We start from the raw sequence: 20,529 nt of genomic DNA on the forward strand, positions 1-20,529 counted from the left end.
CACTCATTATTCTTAGCAGTTTTCCTTTGGTGTTGCTTTAATATAATTTCCCCTTAGTTAATAGAGCTGGTTGAAAACTTTCAAAATCATTCACCAAAAAAGAAACTTTTTTTCACAGAAAAAATCTTTTTTTGACTAGTTGTAATATTTGTAGTTTCTAATTAAACGATCTAACAGTAAAATGTATGCTAAATTCAAAGCTGTGACTTAATAGTAAACTTTTCTCAATTTTTTTCCTTGTATGCTCTTGGTCAATTTCAGATTAATGTATAATAGGTTGCAAGAGATAAGGGAGAGAATTGGCTTTTTGGCTACAAACATCTATTTATTTTTCTCTCCTCTGAATCTTAGTCAAATTATCTCTGAAATCAGAATTGCCTGCATTTAATAATGCAATCATCTTAAATGCTGGCCCAAGTCTTATGTTGGAGAAGTTGCCTAGCAGTCAGAAAATGTCTGTTTTTGGTAACTTTGAGCAAGTCGATCTTGACATATTTGCAGTAAAAGCAAGTAGTGGTTATGGCACTGGCCAACCACATGCCAGCTCATGCCAAGGTCCCTAGACCTCACTGAACACTGACAAATGCATAGTTGGACACCTGTCTGTCTCACCTGCATGTTAGTATTTGTATTAGATTTATAGAGATGGGTTTGTGTTTGGACTTTTATGAAATGTTTTTGAGTTGCTGCATCCATTAATCTCACTTACAATGTCTAAACCACGTTATAAGGTAATATTTAAATGTTTGCTGTGAAAATGGAAACCCTCAGAGGAGAGAAGCATTATCGAGTGTGAAATACTAGTTCACCACAAGCAGAGTCAGCTCCAGGCACCAGCAAGGGAAGCTGTTGCTTGATGTGGCCAATAGAAAGGGGTAGCACGTTCGGGTCTTCGGTGGCAATTCGGCAGCGGGTCCCTCACTCCCTCTCAGAGGGAAGGACTGGCTGCCAAATTGCCGCCGAAGAACGAAGCAGCACAGTAGAGGTGCCGCTGATCTGTGCCTTTTTTTTTTTTTTTTTTTTTTTTTTTTTTTTGTGTGGTTACATAGGGCGGCAAAAAAGCTGTAGCCAGCCCTGACTGCAAGAGATGTATTCTGCCCAGCAAAGGAAAGCCTATAGACACCAGACAAACCATTGTGGAACATCAGTGGATAGGGGACTTTGCTCCCCCACACCCATATGGAGAGGGGATGGGCACAAACCCTCATCCCATCATAGCTTTAACTCTGGGAGAAGGGAATAAAATCTCAGAGCTGGAGGAACTGTATCACTATGGTGCTTTGAATTTGGAGAGGGCAGTATTTCTAAAAATAAGCAAGGGATCCCCAAGATGCTTAGCTTAGCTTAGCTTAGCTTAGCCTTAAAGGACCTATAGAGGATGTACATTACAGCAGCTTCTATTATTTTTTGAAGCCAAAGACTGTAACTCATTTGTGTGTTTACCTGCTTTAACCTTGTAAATAACTTTTATTTTTATTTTTCCTAGCTAATAAACTTTTAGTTTAATCTAGGGTTGGCTACAAGTGTTGTCTTTAGTGAGAGATCTAAAGTACATTTGACCTGGGGTAAGTAACTGGTCCTTTGGGACTAGGAGTAACCTGAATGTTGTTCCAATTTTTGGTGTAAGGGACCATCTACCAGAAAGGCAGGCATGGTGGTGTGGCAAGATAGACTGGAGTGACTAAGGAAGGAGACTGTCTGTGACTCCATCTCAAGGCAGTTATAGTGCTTGAGGAGTTCACACTTGCTACTTTGTTGGTGAAATCTAATCATAGAACACACAACCAATTGGGGTTTTTTTTCCCTGGTTTGTAATAAACCATCCTGAGGTTGACACCCATGTTCATGAGCTTGACAGTGGTGCAAATGCATTCTCTAGTGTTAGTCATCTCTACCGGGTGTCTTGGTTCACATCACAAGGCCTCTAAATAAACAGGTGCCATCTGTTGATTGTTCACTAGGCTGAGGATTCAGATATCAGCCATGTTATGAACAGACTTGTTGGGAGGGCTTGCATGGTGCCTGCTGTTGATATGAGGCTCTAGCCAGTACTATCAACTCTCATTTTCAAGATAACCAAATTCACCTCACTTAACATTCAAAATGAAGAACTCAAAACCTTTCTTTAACTTTATTATAGTGCTAGAGTTGCAGTCCCCTCAAATGAGGAACTTGTTTTAGATTAATTTTTCTTAACCACCTCTTATTTAATATGAATGTCAAAACTACTACCCATCATTAAAACATTTGCTTTTTTAATAAGTTGAACAAATACAGTGTTCTGCATAGGGTTTTGTATTCAAACTACTTGAATGGAATAGTGTAGATCCATAGGGTGTGGACTTAGTTAGGTATTCTAGCAGTTTCCTATTTTTGTAAAGATCATAAAAAGATAAACTTTCTTTCGACCATACAACAGCGATTTTTATTCTGTGAATCTGATAAGTTATGCTTTACTGCAATGCTATTATGTACATCTGTTTGAAAATAAAACCTCTTTTAGTCAAAGGGTAGCTGTCATGTCTTATAAACAACTGTAAATGGACAAAGACTTTGCCATAACAACTGATACAAAACCTGCAGACATATCTCTACTGCTACGATGATCAATAACCCCCACAACACAGCTTTCAAGATCCATTGGTCCTACACGTATCTATCACAAAGTGTGGTATATCTCATCCAGGGCACTAAATATCCTAGTAATATTATGTGGATGGAAATCTTATAATCACTACACTCTTTAAAGAGCTCCCAGGGAAAAATGATACGGTGTTGTTGTTTTTTTATCACCTGTGGACGAACATTTTTCTCAAAACGATCTTACCTCTGTCCTTGTCCTCAAAGGAAACCTGCACAACACTTTCAAAAGATGAGTTGAGAGCTTAAATCCGTAACTTAGCTAGATATTTAAAATGATGGTTTTACTAAATATGCTGGATTTATGGCTTATTACAAGAATCTGAAACCCACAAACCCCCACTGCCCACACCTTGAATGGTGTCTCACAATATGTGGAATTACTTATACTGAACAATCTATCTTATATTTAGCTGTGATGCTCTTAGTATCTTTCCCAAACCTGAAGAAAAGCTTGCCGCTCTCACCGACAGAAGTTGGTCCATTAAAAGCTATTACCTCATCCACCTTATCCTCTAATATTGTGGGACCAACATGGATACAACAACACTACAAACAACAATGGGAAAGAGTTGTATTACAACACAGTATACTTCTGCACTCCTGTTACAACTATAAAAAGTTCTCCCAAACATAATTGATGAGCCACTAACTCTTATTGTTCCTTCAGTTCTCTTTGTATGCTGCTGTTTCTGGATGCCTATTATATTGGATGTAACAAGTTTCTGGTATTAAGTTCTTCATGTAAGTGGCAAGGCTTTAAATACAGGATGACAAGCATTAAAGTGAATATGAAAGTCACAAATTCAGGCACTGAAGAGATTTTTTTTTTTTTTTAATGGGGTGGTTATAAATAGGCCTCCCCTTAGCAAGATACACTTAGGCCAATGTTTTATTTCTCTATATACTTGTTTGTGGATTTTTTTGGGGGGAGGTGGTTCAAGATTTGTTTTTACTGAAGTCTTTAAACCTGTTTGCTAAGAATTCTTTGTTTTAATAAGAAATTTGCTGAGTGCTCTTTACTTAAAAAGGTAGCAACATGTAAAGGCCTCATTGTTTGGAGGGTTGTGTGCTGCTAGTGCACTACTATTCCATTTCTACCTAGGCATTCTGAATTAGTTGCAAGATTAGGATGAGAAAACTACAGAAAAGGTCCACACAGACACATGTGGCCTTCTAAAGGTTGTTTATCACTGTTTCAGGGTTGGCCAACTTTAGGGACCTTGGCAAGACTTATGTAGTCGCAAACAAAAAATGTTCCAAAAGCCAGTATGTTATCAGTTGTTCCCATCCTTTACCATTTAGCGTCCTTACTCCCAATCCAACTGTTGGGATATTGTGTTCCTTAGTGAGTGATATCCAGAAACGGGCACTGTGCCTGACAGGAAACACAACTCTTGCATAGCAAGGCCTTGGTTATTCCATTATGTAAATGCCTGAACAACACCTCCCATCTGTTTTGCTCCAACATATTATAATGTAATACTCTAAATATTTAAATTTCCGTTTGCAATGAACTGCTTCAGGTCTCATAAGAGAACAAGAGTCTAAGTCAACACTGTTCTTTGTGTGAAGCCCTACAGTAATATACCTGTGTGCATACATAATAGAGGGGAAGATTTCTAGTAAGATAATAGGCTTCAGATTCAAACTTCCAAAGGGTGGCTATAAATATGGATAACGTTTGAACTCTGTCCTTTAAGCATAGTGGTAAACATTAAATAGTGTATGGCTCTTTGAGTGCTGTATCTTTGCCTCAGCTCGTCGTAAATATGTGTAGGCATCTTTGTGTATTTTTCTTACCAAGCTGTGTTTCCAAAGTGCCCTTCTGCAGGGAATCTGTTGGTTTTTGTCTTTTGCACTTTGGTCTTAGCAAGATCTGCTGGGATCTGGTCATCTTGTTGTGACACAAGCTCAGTCCATTGCTTCTTGCAATCAGTGTGACTTGTTACTTAGATCATTAGTTATTCGCCACAGGAGTCTTCTTTTTGTTCTGTGTGTGCATAGCAGCTACAACAGTGGGATCCTGGTCCACAATTGGGGGTCCTAGGTGCTGTAATAATTAAGGCTAAGATTATGTCTCGCATATTATTTTTAGTTAAAGTCACAGACAGATCATGGCCATCTGTGAATTTTTCTTCATTGCCTGTGACCTCTCCATGACCTTTATTAAAAATATGCATGACAAAATTGGAAGCTCTGGGATCCCTACACCACCCTGGGCCCCCCAGGTCAGACCTGTGGGGTCCCCCCACTGCCTATGGCTCTCAGCTTGGGGCATCCCTGCCACCCATGGTTCCTGGGAGCTCCCAGGGCACACCTGTGATATCTCAGAGCTTGGGGGGGTGGTCCCCACAGTTCCCTGCCTTCATGGGCTGTGGGGAGACCCTGCAGCTCCCAGGTGCCATGAGCTCAAGTCAGAGGTCTCTGGAATTCACTGATTCGTAGCCCTAATGATAATACAAATGACATACTGAAGATGACTCTAGGTTATGGATAGCAATGGGCAAAAGTAAGTTTCTCAAATCTAGCACTTTCTAATATGAAGATGCAGCTGGTTTGTCACCTGACTAATTTAAACTCCTGGGGTTAACTCTGACAAGTATATGTGCATTTGTCCTCTTGCTTGTATCAAAAATTTGGCTCCTGGTGAAACCTGAAAAATATTTATTTGTTTGAGATGGAGGGAGAAGACTTGACACTTGCGAAGTTACTGGGTGCTTGGGTTTCAGCAGCTGTTTAGTAAAATCACCATCCACATAAAATACCAAAATGCTCCTTCTTGGCTTCTAAACTTCCTACAGCTCAGTCAGTTCTGAGCTTAACGGGGCCCTTGGCTTATCAGAGAGAAAGTTAATGGTAAATCCAGTTTTTGTGAGCTGGGTATGCTGTTCCTCCTTTTCTCTTCATGCTTCTGGGCATGTGTGTTGACCACATCATATCTATTGAAAACATAGCTGTTAAATATTTGCTTTTCCTCCTTTAGGTTGGGTTGATGTTGACCATGGGATAACAAAGAAAATGCGGCTAATAGCAGAGGCTGAGGTAAACATTTTTTAACATTTACTTGGGGCGGTGGGGGAGGGATCCAGACTCCTGGAAAACATGAAACATCTCTTTGTGTGTGTCTGTCTATGGTTAGTTTAATGCTCTATAATGCCATCATTTCAGACATGGCTTAGGAGTAGTGTTTATACAAGCTTTTATTCTTCTCCTTCTCCCCTACCTATTCCTGTGCCCCCTGCACAGCATCTCTGTCAAAATATAAACTCTGCTGTTTTTCTTTCTCAGCCTGTGTTGTACTTGGGCCCCAAAAGCTTAATTATACAGATAAGCATGTGAACTTTGACACCCGTATACAAATTGACTGGCTTTGTCTGTATTACCCCTTGACAGTACAGCTGGGACTGCTATTTTGGCAATCTGTGGTTTTAATGTTTAAAGGAAAAAGTTCCTCATGGTACCATCCACTGAATGGGCTACTCACTGCCTGGTATTCTTGCCTGTTGCTATGGAGCCAGCTAAGACACTTTCTCCCACCCTTTTCAGTAGGGAGTTCTGCATTCCTTCAGCAGCCAGAGGTGACTCTCTTAGTGCCGACAAGGTTGTGTTGTCCATAAATGTGTGTGAGCAGGAGATGCAGACAGTCTGATGTGGGTTCTAATTTCTAGAGAATTTCTTCATTCTTTATGACACCTTTATTTTTTAAGGGGACCTACAGGAATATCCCAGCTTCCAACATAATAGTCCGTGAAACAGTAGTGTGGTTTTTAACATGACTGAACTCCCTGCATGCTACGTCCGGCAGTGTTCTCCTGAGTTCTGTGCTCACTGCTTGGTCATTCTACAGTGATATGGGAGTTAAAAATACTACCAATTTCTGGTAGAGTAGGGAAGCAGCTTTTTTCCTCAAGCTGCTTGTCTGCTGAATCCCCTATTTGTCAGAACATCTGACGTATGTCTGCAGGATAAGATTTGAACACTAGTAGTTCACTTCTGAAGGATCACTGTTCAAAGCAATAGGCCCAGAGAGTTGAACTGCCTCTTAAAGAGAATCACTTAAGTTCTCTGGAATCTGAAATTTAAAATTCTTCCAATATGAAGGCAGCAACATAAAGTAACATCTCGGTTGAGTCATCACAATGACACACCCGTGGCTGCTTTTGTTAGGTATGTGGGGACACAAGCTTGTTTGCATGTCCTGCTCTGATCTTCGAATGGGAAGGTTATCTATCAACACTTAGTCATGTGTTCAGAGAGACTTCTGGCTTACTAGCCTGAATAATATTACTTTTAATAAATTGTATATTCAGCCAGTGTCTTCTCTAGTGGAAGTGATGTTGGCTTTTGCTCCTAATGGAGCTGTTATGCGGCTTTTACTACCTTAAACATCTTTAGGGCTTCCTTTTCCTGTCCAAGCATCTTCTGCCTAGAAGGTCTTGAAATTAATGTCAGAAAAAATCGTGTTTTCTTCACTTTACTTAAGAATACATAAAATACTTTGGAACACCAAGGGAAATTCCTTTGCCATGTCCCCTTCCCTGGGCACCAGAAGTGGAGTAGAGAACTTTGACATAGGAATTAATTTTTGTATTTGATCAGAACAGAAATTATACACACTTCCACAGTCCTCCTTCCCAAATGGTTTCCCAAGGCTTCTAAACAAATATCTATTGGCTTTATTAACCCATTTGTTAATCCTTTTCCCCTGTGGTTGCCATTATTCTTGTTAAGACACAGAAGGAGTTTCCAAACCTTTCCATGCTATTCTGCAAGGGTACCCTGTTCCCATACTAAGTGGGGCAGCATTGAGTTCCACTCTTCATTGTAGCAACCAGTTTTCTTTTGTTTGCATGTTCTTCAGGACACACTGTGCCTTACTCACACCTTCTGTTAACGTCACAAGTGTTCCACAGCAATGATCTGTAATTTCACCGTCTTACCTGATGCCAGAGAATGAATAACTCTTAGAAGGAAAGGTGAATGCCCTTGCCTCGGAGAAATACCATTTCGCAATCTTGGTATTATGGCTAGTGGGTGGTGAACACACAGTTTCATTATACGATAGCGGTAACTAGAGTGGATTTAAAGGCATTGCACAACAGAGGAAGATACCTCTCTATGCATTTTGTTGCACTAATGTGGACAAGTTTAGGATTTCAGTGAAATGAACAGTTTTGATGCTTTAAAATGCCCTTGGGAACTCTCCTGACTTCATATATGTATATATATGGGTACACACACACACATGCTAAGAGGGCCTCAGTGAGATACCAGTGGAAGGCAGAAAACATCACATATCTTAATTTTTACTTAAGATTTACTTTTTTTGTGGGGCTGTTGATTGATTGCAGTTAACTCACGCAATTAACTAAAAAAATCATGATTAATCACAGTTTTAATTGCACTTTTAAACAATAATAGAATACCAATTGAAATTTATAAAATTTTGGATGTTTTTCTACTTTTTTCAAATATATTGATTTCAATTGCAACACAGAATACAAAGTGTACAGTGCTCACTTTATATTTTTTATTACAAATATTTGCACTAAAAATGATAAACTAAAGAAATAGTATTTTTCAATTCACCTCATACAACTACTGTAGAACAGTCTCTTTATTGTGCAAGTGCAACTTACAAATGTAGATTTTTGTTTGAGTGCAGTTACGTAAATCACAAGTCCATTCAGTCCTACTTCTTGTTCAACTAATCTCTAAGACATACAAATTTGTTTACATTTTTGCAGGAGATAATACTGCCCACTTCTTATTTACACTTCTTATGTCACTTGAAAGTGAGAACAGGCATTTGCATGTACTGCTGTATCCAGTGTTGCAAAATATTTATGTGCCAGATGCATTAAGGCAGGGGTCGGCAACCTTTCAGAAGTGGTGTGCTGAGTCTTCATTTATTCACTCTAATTTAAGGTTTCGCTTGCCGGTAATACATTTTAATGTTTTTTAGAAGGTCTCTCTCTACAAGTCTATATATTATATAACTAAACTAGTGTTGTATTGTAAAATAAACAAGGTTTTCAAAAAGTTTAAGAAGCTTCATTTAAAATTAAATTAAAATGTTTGATCTTACGCCACCGACCCACTCAGCCCACTGCTGGTCTGGGTTCTGTTCACCGAGGCCTGCAGTGGGCTGTGTGGGGCCTGCGGCCGGGACCCCAGCTGGGAAAGGTCTGGCAGCCAGAACCCCAGACGGGCAGCGGGCTTTGTGAGGCTGGTGGCCGGGACCCCAGACCGGCAGTGGGCTGAGCGGCTCAGCTCACTGCCGCTCAGGGGTTCCATCCTCCGGCTCCTGCCAGCCGCGATTCCGGCTGCTGGACCAGCTCAGCCCAGTGCCGGTCTGGGGTCCTGGCCCTGCCCACATACAGTGGGTACCTACCTTCTCCCTGGTTCTGGCCCATTCTCTTCCTCTCTCTGCACTGAGCTGAGAGTTGGAGAGGACCGAGCACAGGGCTGGGGGTGAAGGGTCTGGCCAGGAGCTAAAATGAAGGAGGGGGCTCAGGGTTGGGGCAGGAGGTTTGGGTGTGAAGGCACTTACCTGGGCAACTCCCATGTAGTGTGAGGGGTGCAGGCCAGAGCTTCACATGCACTAACTGGGTGCATGGGGTGGTGCTTGCCTGCACTTCAGGAGGGAGAGAGAAGTTCTACTGCTCCTTTAATTATGGGAGTAAAGGAGGTACATGCTGAGGACTCAGGGCATGCATTGGTTTCCTGCTGGAAAGCTTTTCTGATACCTTCCTCTGCCTTGTGGCCCATGGGGCAGACTTGAGAGAAACAGCTACTGCAAGACTACCTGCCTAGGCTCCTGCTTTCCTTGTTCCTAGTGACACTAGTGAATCATCTAAGTGTGTGGGAGGGGGTTGGGAAATGTGAGAGGTGGCAGTCCTCAGGAATGAGGAGCGGTGCCATAATGCACCCTGCCCTTGGAGCTGACGCTTCTCTGGTGCAGTGCCAGGGTAAATTTTATTTGACTTTGGTAACCCTCATGAGGACTCTTTCCTTGTCCCCCGTCCCTTGCTCCTTGGGGAATGGAGAAGGGGATGTAGTGTATTTTAAAGGACTATTCCTGCTTTCTGTACCAGCAGGAATCCCATAACAACTCCTCCTCTTCTGGCTTTGGTTCTGATACTTTGCTTTAGCATTCTGGTATCTACAGTCGTATCAGCCATAATCCCTGCTCAACTAAATCCTCGTCTTACCCTCTGCTTCTTTGTTCCCATGGTGGTTGCTGAGCAAGTATTTTCAATAAGCTAAATATTAACAGTTGCAATTTGTTTTGAGCAGAGCAGTGGACAGATCTTTTTTCCAAGTGGAGAGTAGGAAACTCGGAGACTCACCGCCTCTTCAAGAAACAGGCAAAGCTGTCTTATAATTTTTTATATAATATTTTTTTTTAGTTCACCATTATTTTCATACAGTCACATCTCAGCTCTTTTGCAACTGAATGTCTGAGTCTTAAGCACGATGTACACTTAATTGACTGGATTTGTTTTCCTTTTTATTACACATTACTAGTCTCTAAAAATGCATCTCCCTAGATATGTAGTATTTTGGTAAAGAGGGCCCTCAAAGTGAAGAAAACATCTTCCCTTTTCCTGCTTTAGGATGTAAGAAAGCGCTTATTGCTTATTAGTATTTCATGCCTTGTGTAACCTGTCGTCTTTTCATGGAATCAATGGATAACTGGAGAACTAGTAGCATTATGGTATCATGAGGAACAAGGATGAATCATGAGCAATTTGGGTGGTGATAAGGGGATGGAGAAGGATGGTTTTTTAAAAATCTGTCCAACTCAAAACACCTGGGAAAAATAACTGGGAGAAAATCTCTGTGTAAGATCCAAACGCATGTAGCCCTACAAGAGTTCCAGTTGTTAGCTTCTCCAAAGAGTCCTTTGATTTTTCCCTTGTCTGTTGTTTCTATCTGTGTTCCTGTTCTAAGGTAAAGAATCAGGAGAAACTTTCAGACTTTCATTACACATCATAAAGAAGCAAAAAAACATGCTCATGACATTTGCTGGTCTCAAAGGTGAGCTGCAACAGAAAGTTGGTTACTCAGCTTTCTCTTTCCTAGAGACCATGTGATAATGTCCCAGGTAAAAGTTGTGCCTCTCAAAAGTACCAGCTGTGACATAGCAATTATCTACTTTATAGTGAATTTCAAAGTATCTTAGAAAGGGAAAATAAGAAAGCTTAAAGAAAGATTATTAAATTTTAAAAGTTCATCAGTGGAATGATTATCAGCTAGCTATTCCAATGATAGAAAATAACAAAGTGGACATCAAATAATACCTAGAAAATTTTCTTTACAAGACATTTTCCTTGTGTGTTATTTCCTGGCAGCACCCCAAAATGGGGTGACTCATTCCAGGACACTCCTTATAACAAAATAATGGCCATACTGGGTCAGACCAAGGGTCCATCCAGCCCAGCATCCTGTCTGCAGACAGTGTCCAATGCCAGGTGCCAGAGGGAGTGAACCTAACAGGGAATGATCAAGTGATCTCTCTCCTGCCATCCATCTCCACCCTCTGACAAACAGAGGCTAGGGACACCATTCCTTACCCATCCTGGCTAATAGCCATTAATGGACTTAACCTCCATAAATTTATCTAGTTCTCTTTTAAACCCTGTTATAGTCCTAGCCTTCACAGCCTCCTAAGGCAAGGAGTTCCACAGGTTGACTGTGCTGTGTGAAGAAGAATTTCCTTTTATTTGTTTTAAATCTGCTGTCCGTTAATTTCATTTGATGGCCCCTAGTTCTCATATTTTGGGAACAAGTAAATTAACTTTTTCTTATTCACTTTCTCCACACCACTCATGATTTTATATATTTCTATCATTTCCCCCCGTTAGTCTCCTCTTTTCCAAGCTGAAAAGTCCTAGCCTCTTTAATCTCTCCTCATATGGGACTTGTTCCAACCCCCTAATCATTTTAGTTGCCCTTCTCTGAACCTTTTCTAATGCCAGTATATCTGTTTTGAGATGAATACTGCGTACAGATGTGGTCGCCTCAAGATGTGGGCATACCGTGGGTTTATATAAGGGTAATAAGATATTCTCCATCTTATTCTCTATCCCTTTTTTAATTATTCCCAACATCCTGTTTGCTTTTTTTGTCTGCCGCTGCACACTGCGTGGACGTCTTCAGAGAACTATCCATGATGACTCCAAGATCTCTTTCCTGATTTGTTGTAGCTAAATTGGCCCCCATCATGTTGTATGTGTAGTTGGGGTTATTTATTCCAATGTGGATTACTTTACATTTATCCACATTAAATGTCATTTGCCATTTTGTTGCCCAATCACTTAGTTTTGTGCGATCTTTCTGAAGTTCTTCACAGTCTGCTTTGGTCTTAACTATCTTGAGCAGTTTAGTATCATCTGCAAACTTTGCCACTTCAGTTTACCCCTTTCTCCAGATCATTTATGAATAAGTTGAATAGGATTGGTCCTAGGACTGGCCCTTGGAACACCACTAGTTACCCCTCTCCATTCTGAAAATTTACCCTTTATTCCTACCCTTTTTTCCTGTCTTTTAATCAGTTCTCAATCCATGAAAGGATCTTCTCTTTTATCCCATTACAACTTAATTTACGTAAGAGCCTTTGGTGAGGGACCTTGTCAAAGGCTTTCTGGAAATCTAAGTACACTATGCCCACTGGATCCCCCTTGTCCACATGTTTGTTGACCCATTCAAAGGATTCTAATAGATTAGTAATACATGATTTCCCTTTACAGAAACCATGTTGACTTTTGCCCAACAATTTATGTTCTTCTATGTGTCTGACAATTTTATTCTTTACTATTGTTTCAGCTAATTTGCCTGGTACTGACGTTAAACTTACTGGTCTGTAATTGCCAGGATCACCTTCAGAGCCCTTTTTAACTATTGGCGTTTATATTAACTATCTTCCAGTCATGGGGTACAGAAGTTGATTTAAAGAACAGGTTACAAACCATATGCATTTCCGCAATTTTGCATTTGAGTTCTTTCAGAACTCTTGGGTGAATGACATCTGGTCCCAGTGACTTGTTACTGTTAAATTTATCAATTAATTCCAAAACCTCCTCTAATTACACATCAATCTGTGACAATTCCTCAGATTTGTCACCTACAAAGGACGGCTCAGGTTTGGGAATCTCCCTAACATCCTCAGCTGTGAAGACTGAAGCAAAGAATTCATTTAGTTTCTCTGCAATGACTTTTTCGTCTTTAAGTGCTCCTTTTGTATCTCAATCGTCCAGGGGCCCCACTGGCTGTTGAGCAGGCTTCCTGCTTCTGATATACTTAAACATTTTATTACCTTTTTGAGTTTTTGACTAGCTTGAGTTTTTATTTAATTTAAAGCCCCTATTTTTGAAATCCATTGCCTAGAAATGCTCCTCTTATGCTGCAGAAGTTTAATTTTTGTAAAATTAATTTCTGGAAAGATTCTGGGGTAGAGCATTGTTGTCTTATTAGTTAGCTTTCCCCATCTTTCCTCCCCACCAGGCTGGTGTTTTGAGGAGCAACCCAACAGCAAGTATTTAACTTCAGACTATTACCCAGGGGTCAGATGCTCAAATGGTGTAGATCAATGTAGCTCTTCTAATGTGAGGCAAAGAATCTGGCCCCATATCTCTTGCAGTCTGTTTTTCATATTCTCTGGATTTTTTAGAAGAATTAGCATTGCATGGCTCTCCGGTCTTCCTGAGGCTAATGTTTATGCTGTTGCTTTCATCTCAGGATATATATGTAATATGATGGGGAAAACTTTCACTACCACTGCTTTTGCCATATTTTTTCTGTGGGCGAGAAGAACACTTCACTATCCAGAACTGTCAATCTAGCACATACTAGCAGTAGTAGTTCTCTTTACACAGTCAGCCTGAAGACACCTACCATTTTACCATTTTAACTCCCTTGCAAATAAGCTGGACGCTTCCGTTGCATCAGTACAATCTTCAAACTGTAGACTGCATTATGGTGCGTTTCCTAGTACGTTACAAGCTGGAAAGCAATGTGCAACTAGGAAACATGTTATGCAGACTGGTAATATAGACAAGATAGGACTTCAGTTATAGCCACACTTTCACATTCTGAAAATTCACCTTTTTGAAGCTATAATTTTGCTTGCTTTATGAAGTAGCCTTGACTACCCAATTTTGATTATTCAGTGAGCTATCTTACAAAAGAGGGGGAGGGATAGCTCAGTGGTTTGAGCATTGGCCTGCTAAATCCAGGGTTGAGTGTTTAATCCTTGAGGGGGCCATTTAGGGAACTGGGGTAAAAATCTGTCTGGGGATTGATCCTGCTTTGAGCAGGGGGTTGGACTAGATGACCTCCTGAGGTCCGTTCCAACCTTGATATTCTATGATTCTATGAAATTTTTTGAAAGACTTTTAAGCAAAAATTCCTTCAGCTGTCATTGAAATACTGTAATTGAGAATGTAACATTACAGCATAAGACCTCTTTTTGGTCATCCAAAGGATCTTTTAAAAATGCATCTAAACACCCTTTTGATAAACCATTGGACCCGTAGTAGGCTTTTGCAGGGAGAGGGAAGAATAAAAAGTGTCTACAGTTTATTGTCAAATCACCTCTAAGCATGCTGTAATGGCATACCTAGTCCCCTTTGACAATACAGTGCAAGCATCTTGGCCTGGCATGCAGGAATATTTTAATTGGAAACTGTAAATATCAAAAGTACAAGTGGCATAATCTTTCCACAGTGCAAATCAAAGGGCTTGGCCTTGCAAGATATTAAGAACCCTTAGTTCCTGTTGACTCTAATGGGAATCGGAGGGCTCAGTACTTTGGGGCCTATTTGTTTGATTTTTTTTTTTTTCCTCTGTTGCTATTGTTTCATCTGCTATTGCATTTTCACATGTTGCCCTGTAAACACAGCCATGCAGAAAACTGCCTGTAGCCAAACAACTGCAGTAGCACAGGTGTGAATTCCTTTCTTTTCTCTTGCCCACATTCATTTTGTGAGGGTGTAAAATTCAAAGACTAGTTGGGACCATTTCATTGTTCATATGAGAAATTAATGTGTAACTCTACTCCCTTAACCTTCCCAAAAAACATACATGGTTAAATATAAAAACTATAAAAGCAAAGGGCACTATCCTCGTAGTGCAACATGGGCAATCTTGTGTTACATCATGTGTACCAATTCTGACGTTCTTGTATTTAAATATGTAACATAATGTTGTGAAAATGCTGGGCTTTGTTTCCAAGGATAGGAGGTTACATTTAACTTACTTGGTCCCACATTTTATGATGTACATACCACCCCTAATTTTTACTTTTCACCTTCTTTAAACTTTATCACCAGAATATGGATAGCTTTCCTCTCTTCTGCATTGTATCAAAAGATGAATAAGCATTATTCAAAGCATGACTCATGATAGTGTTTCACAGCTGACTTGATCCATCAAGGCATAGAAAATAATGTGAACCTATTTCTACTTTATCAGGAGTTGAAGCCAGCATTCATGAAGGAGGTGGACAGTCACTTTACAGAGTTTGTGAACCGTTTGATAGCAAAGTCTGTGCTTCTGGAATCCTCCACAGCAACATCCACCTTCCCTGTAGCTACCTGCTCAGAGAGAGACCTGCACAAACCCAAGTAAGCCAGTCCCTGGATGAGGTTAAGTTTCCTGCAACCTTTATAGTTTACAATTTTTTGTCTTTAATATTGTCCTTCTTCTTCACAGGGGCTTGAGAGTACCTCCAGAACATGGAAAGCTCTTTATTGCTAGGAGGTCCCTCTTGGAGTGAGTACTTTAACTGCACTTGTTGTTTCTGAAGCATACTGGCTAAAAGTGCCTCACTTGGCCACCCTCAGTATCTTTACTTTTGGACCTCTGCTTTATTATAGTTGAGCCCTTTCTTTCCATGTCCGATTCTTGTTGAATATTTTTTTTCAGCCATATATAGTTGCAAATGTCCCTGGAGCTTTATCTCTAAGAAAATGGATATTTGTTGAAAAGATAATGGTTCTCTGAAGCTACAAAGCAGTGTAGCTTGCTTGCCTGCCTTTCACCTGTGTAGAGGGTTCTGTAAACCTTTTCCCACATGCCCTTGTCCACATGTGCTAGAAAGATGGTGATAGTGGGAGGCACTAGGAATAGCTGTAGCCCTGCTGGAGGGCTGCCACAGCACAACACTTGTTGGATCCTCAAATCTGAATTCCTTTTGGGTGAAACTGTTTATTGCTTGTGTTCATTGCTTTAATGGACCTGTCTCAGTTGTTGACTGCTGACAGTCCCCTTTGGATTCTTATGCAAGTCATTTAATCTTGTGACTAATACTCCCTGTGTAAAAATAAGGTTGAGGATTACCCACTCCACCTTCAAAGAGAGAATTTTGAGGTCTTCAGGTAGAAGAAGTGCTAGATGAGAACCAGGTGTCTTTTATTCACAAACATAAATTAATTCACACAACATCCTGGTGAGGTAGTTGTATCACCATCTTCTTACAGATGATAAAAGTGAGGAACGGAGCAGTGACTTAGTCATGTAGCAAGTCAGAACTATAACTCAGATCTCTTGTCTCCCAGTTGTGCTGTACTTGTTGGGGCATGTTTCACAATGAAAGGAAACATTTGGAAGAGGAAAAAGTACTATAGACAGTATATGCTATTCATATGTGTGCTAATGATATTGCTCTTCATTTGGACCTCCTCCTCAGTGAGCTGTTTGAAGTGAACCACATCCGGACAATCTACCACATGTTCATCGCTCTCCTCATCCTCTTCATTCTCAGCACACTTGTAGTAGACTTTATTGATGAAGGAAGGTAAGAAAGCGTGTTGAAAGGGAAGCACTTGCATATTGAAAATTGATAATTAAAAATTAGTGGTACATAAAGTTACAAAATGGAGGAACTCATAGTCCAAGTATAATGCAGTGAGGACAGGTCATAAAACTTGTAAATAGACTCAACAAGCTTTAAAATTGTGCTAGAATTTACATCTAGACAGACAAGGCAACCACAGAAGGCATAGGTAGATAGTGAGCAATTTTGTCATATGGCTCATAGGCTTTGGGCACATATCCTAGAAATATTATATCCAATGTCATTGGGCTAGAGGCATGCAGTTCTTGAGAATTCATCATAAAGATAGATGATAGCTTCTTTTCATTTAGGTTCTCAGAGCACCAGAATTATGAACTGGATAGTGGTGGTTCTTCATTTATGTCAGGTGAAGGAGACAGTGTAGACAGTTTTGAAAAATGGCAAATATACCTCTACCTCAATTTAATGCTGTCCTTGGGAGCCAAAAAATCTTACCACGTTATAGGTGAAACTGCATTATATTGAACTTGATTTGATCTGCTGGAGCGTGCAGCCCCGCCCCCCAGAGCGCTGCTTTACCGCGTTATATCCGAATTAATGTTCTATCGGGTGGCGTTATATCGGGGTAGAGGTGTACTTTGGTAGCCTTCTGTCCTGCATTAGTAGACTATACTGAACACACTTCTGGAGGACTGTACTGTTGCTAAATAGATGTAAATTAAGTTGTTCTAAGAGAACCTTAAAGGTCCTGGAACAGACTCAGTTATGTCTGTGCTTAGATGCTTGTAGCCAGTACTGAACATGCTTGAGAGAGAGAGAATCTTCCTCTGACTTGCTGACTTTATTGCTTAAATTGTGATTGTTTTTGGCAGCTATCCCTGTAGATTACCAAGTGAAACTACATGTTTATCTTATTGATAATACAATTTCCTTGTTTTTCATGTATCAGAACCAGTTATGACATGATTTGTGTTAGTGTTTTTTCATCTCTCATTGAGAGCTGGCACGTACAGTTCTGGATGAATGTAAACTGGCAGTAACTTGGGTTTCCAAATGGAAGCTTAGCTTTGTTTCTCAATTGAAAGTGATGTGGGCAGAAGGGGAAGAATTGGATGGATCTACATTGGATGGATCTACATTGGAGACTTGTCTTCCATACAGAGGAACAGATTGTCTCTGTCTGTCTGTCTAATATTTTGTCATAATAGTATCTGCAGTAATATCCTTTTAAAAAACTGTCTTCCTAAATAGATCTGATAATGTCTCAGGTTACAGTTTGTAATCCTAGTATGAATCCAGATGGGAATGAATACATTTTAAGCTTTTGTGTACTTGTGGTATGTGTTCCTGAGAGGCTGTTCTGAGCCAGCAGTTTTAAATCTATAGAGTGAAGGCTCTTCTGAGATAGAAGGGCTAGAAATCTAAAACTTCTAAATCAGACTAGATTCTAAAGGAGGGGAAAACCATGAAGGACCAGTCACAATATTAATTTGTGTGGATTTGAACTGTTCCTTCATTATTCTAAAAATAATCAGCCATGTTCTATAGCAAATCTACCTGGGATTTAATTCCACCTTTTTTTAACCAGAGTAGATTTAATGCTAGATTTGTTAAGGTACTTAGGTATCTAGTGGGATTTTCAAAGGCACCTAGATATCCAACTCCTGTTAAAATTAGTGGATATCAGGTGTATAGGTATTTTTGAAAATCCCCACTAGGTGCTTATCTGCATTTTTGGGTGCCTAAATATCTTTAATAAACTGACTCTGAATTCTTGTGAAACATGCTAAAGTGACATCTCTGGAGACTGAAATCCTGTTTGTCCACAGAACAAGTACAGCCATGGAGGCATCAATGGAAACTTTTCTCACTTCCCAGTAAATGTCTCCTCCCTGTTTTGGAGGGACCCTTGCTAGAAGTGAGAGAAGTTCTGTCTCTGGGTCTTACTCTAGTATTGATTTAACAAAGCATTTAAGCACATGCTTACCCTTAAGTGTGTGCTTAAGCTCATTCATCTTCAGCAAAGAACTTAAACATGCACTTCCTTAGAACAGGCACTTAAGTCCCATTGAAGCCCATGTGACTTAGAGTTAAGCATGTGCTTGCACGTGTTGCTGAGTCAGACCTTAGTCTTTCAGCCAGTCAGTGTTGCCAACAAGAGTGAGTGTGGTTTGGTTTTGCACAATGCACTTGCCCATTTAGGAATTGTACTGAGATCATCTACCAGCTGTTGTCTGCTAATGTCGCTTTCTGTGACCACTGCAGAACTGGGTTGGAAGCTTTCATAAAAAGAGATAACAAACACCACATGCCACTAATCTGGCTTTGTCTCGTATCTGTTTCTTTTAGGCTGGTGCTTGAATTTGATCTTTTGGTCTTCGCTTTTGGCAAGTTTCCTGTTGTCATTTCCACCTGGCTCTGCATGTTTCTGTCCACGTTCATTTTACCCTATGGCCTCTTCCAGCAGTGGGCCCAGGGTCACTGTTGTTCCTCCCACCGGAAAATCCGCTCCCTCTTCTTTGGGATGCTCTTCATGCTATTCCAAAGCATCGGGCTTGGGTTTGGGCCAACATATGTTGCTGTGTCGTATGCTCTACCTCCAGCCTCTCGGTTCATTATAATACTTGAACAGGTGAGTCTCTGCATGGTGACTTTAGAGGCAGGACAGTAGATGGCTTTGCATGCTAGAATGAAAATTTTGTCTAGGAAAGAACTTGCTGAAAAGCCTTTTTTCCTCCTCAAAAGGTTATTGTAATGCCTGTCTCTGCATGTGAGACAATAGCAATTTGTAACTAAGAGACCTCATTACTCTTGGCAACTAGTCCTGATATTTTAAAAATATTTTTTTTATTAACAGACTTTCAATAATTGTACCCTTTGCCAATTGAATCAAATTCAGTATCTGTTAATATGATACAATTGCACTGAACTATTGCATGTATATTTTTAAATATCATCTGTTGTAGACAAAGTGTACCCATGTGACTGCTAGAAGCAAGAGACAAGTGGAAACACTTGAAATATTGCCAATTCCCAGTATTAGCTGCTTTTAGAACAAAAGTAAAAATTTAAGGCCACTTGACCATTGTGATGTAAATTAATCTAGTTGTCACACAACAGATATGCTGCAATACCCATAAAGAGGGCAGAACAAATCTGTGTAATTTCTCCAGCTTTAATTTTGGGTTGTCTTGCAACCTCACACTCACTTTATTTGCTGCTCTGTCAATGAAGAGTGCAGATGACATTAAATATATTCAGAAATGGTAGGGAATGGTTTTGAATGGTCTCCGTCTAAAATAGCCATTCACCTTCTTGGTGATTTTGACTTCTAATACTGTAATTCTAAATTCAAGCAGTTTTTTGTGCCCTGTGCATCTAAATATGAAGACTACATATATCCTCTTGTAAGATCTGCGGTATATAAAATATATGTCAATATTGACCCAAACAGCAAACAGTTTAATGTAGCAAATGTTTCTCCTATGGCCCATGTGATGCATCGCATTTTGCTTCTTTGTAATACTCTGTGATATTCACAGAATAATCTTTCAGTTGTATCCCAAGTAGGAAGGTGGTAACTGTGCACAGTTACATTTTGAGGGAGCCAATCTTAAGTAGATTTAAATATAATTAGAGTTAGAACAATTCTAGCTTTTATAAAAGAGGGGTCAGATTTTTACTTGAAACTCCCATTAAACATGTTGTGCTGGCCTGAAAGAGAATTTAAGATCCTTCTTGAACAATTATATTCATACAAAGAAGAGAAGTGTACACCTCTATTGTGACCCAGAAACAGTTCTTAATAGCTACGTTTGACATTAGTTTGTTACTGTATATTCACGTTTTGTGTTCTGAATGTTTCGCAACAGTCCTGATGTTTGTAATTCTAGAAGCAGTTGTCACTGTGAGCGTCTCTCAAAAAAGGAGTCGCCACCACTCAGAGAGCAAGTTTGAAGAGTATTAACTGCCAAGCAATTATCAGTTCCTGAGAGGAAATTGTGGGGGGCAAAAAAAGTGAATTGAACAGTAGGCATAGAGCTCATGTGCTGGTGCTATCTTGTTTCAACTTGATCACTTAAAAA

At 40.0% G+C, this 20,529-nt stretch overlaps 1 protein-coding gene across 2 annotated transcripts in view; it reads left to right on the forward strand.

The window, feature by feature from the left end:
* SOAT1 (sterol O-acyltransferase 1) overlaps positions 1–20,529 on the forward strand; it is a 47,374-nt gene that overhangs the window by 10,123 nt on the left and 16,722 nt on the right. For both annotated transcript variants that reach the window (XM_030572781.1, XM_030572782.1), the window contains exons 3-7: positions 5,627–5,685; positions 15,121–15,272; positions 15,361–15,420; positions 16,337–16,444; positions 18,794–19,076. In XM_030572781.1, coding sequence (XP_030428641.1) covers positions 5,627–5,685; positions 15,121–15,272; positions 15,361–15,420; positions 16,337–16,444; positions 18,794–19,076 — 662 coding nt within the window. The remainder of the gene's footprint in view (positions 1–5,626; positions 5,686–15,120; positions 15,273–15,360; positions 15,421–16,336; positions 16,445–18,793; positions 19,077–20,529) is intronic.

The sequence above is a fragment of the Gopherus evgoodei genome, chromosome 8, assembly GCF_007399415.2.
Source record: "Gopherus evgoodei ecotype Sinaloan lineage chromosome 8, rGopEvg1_v1.p, whole genome shotgun sequence".
In the NCBI taxonomy this organism is placed as follows: domain Eukaryota; kingdom Metazoa; phylum Chordata; order Testudines; family Testudinidae; genus Gopherus; species Gopherus evgoodei.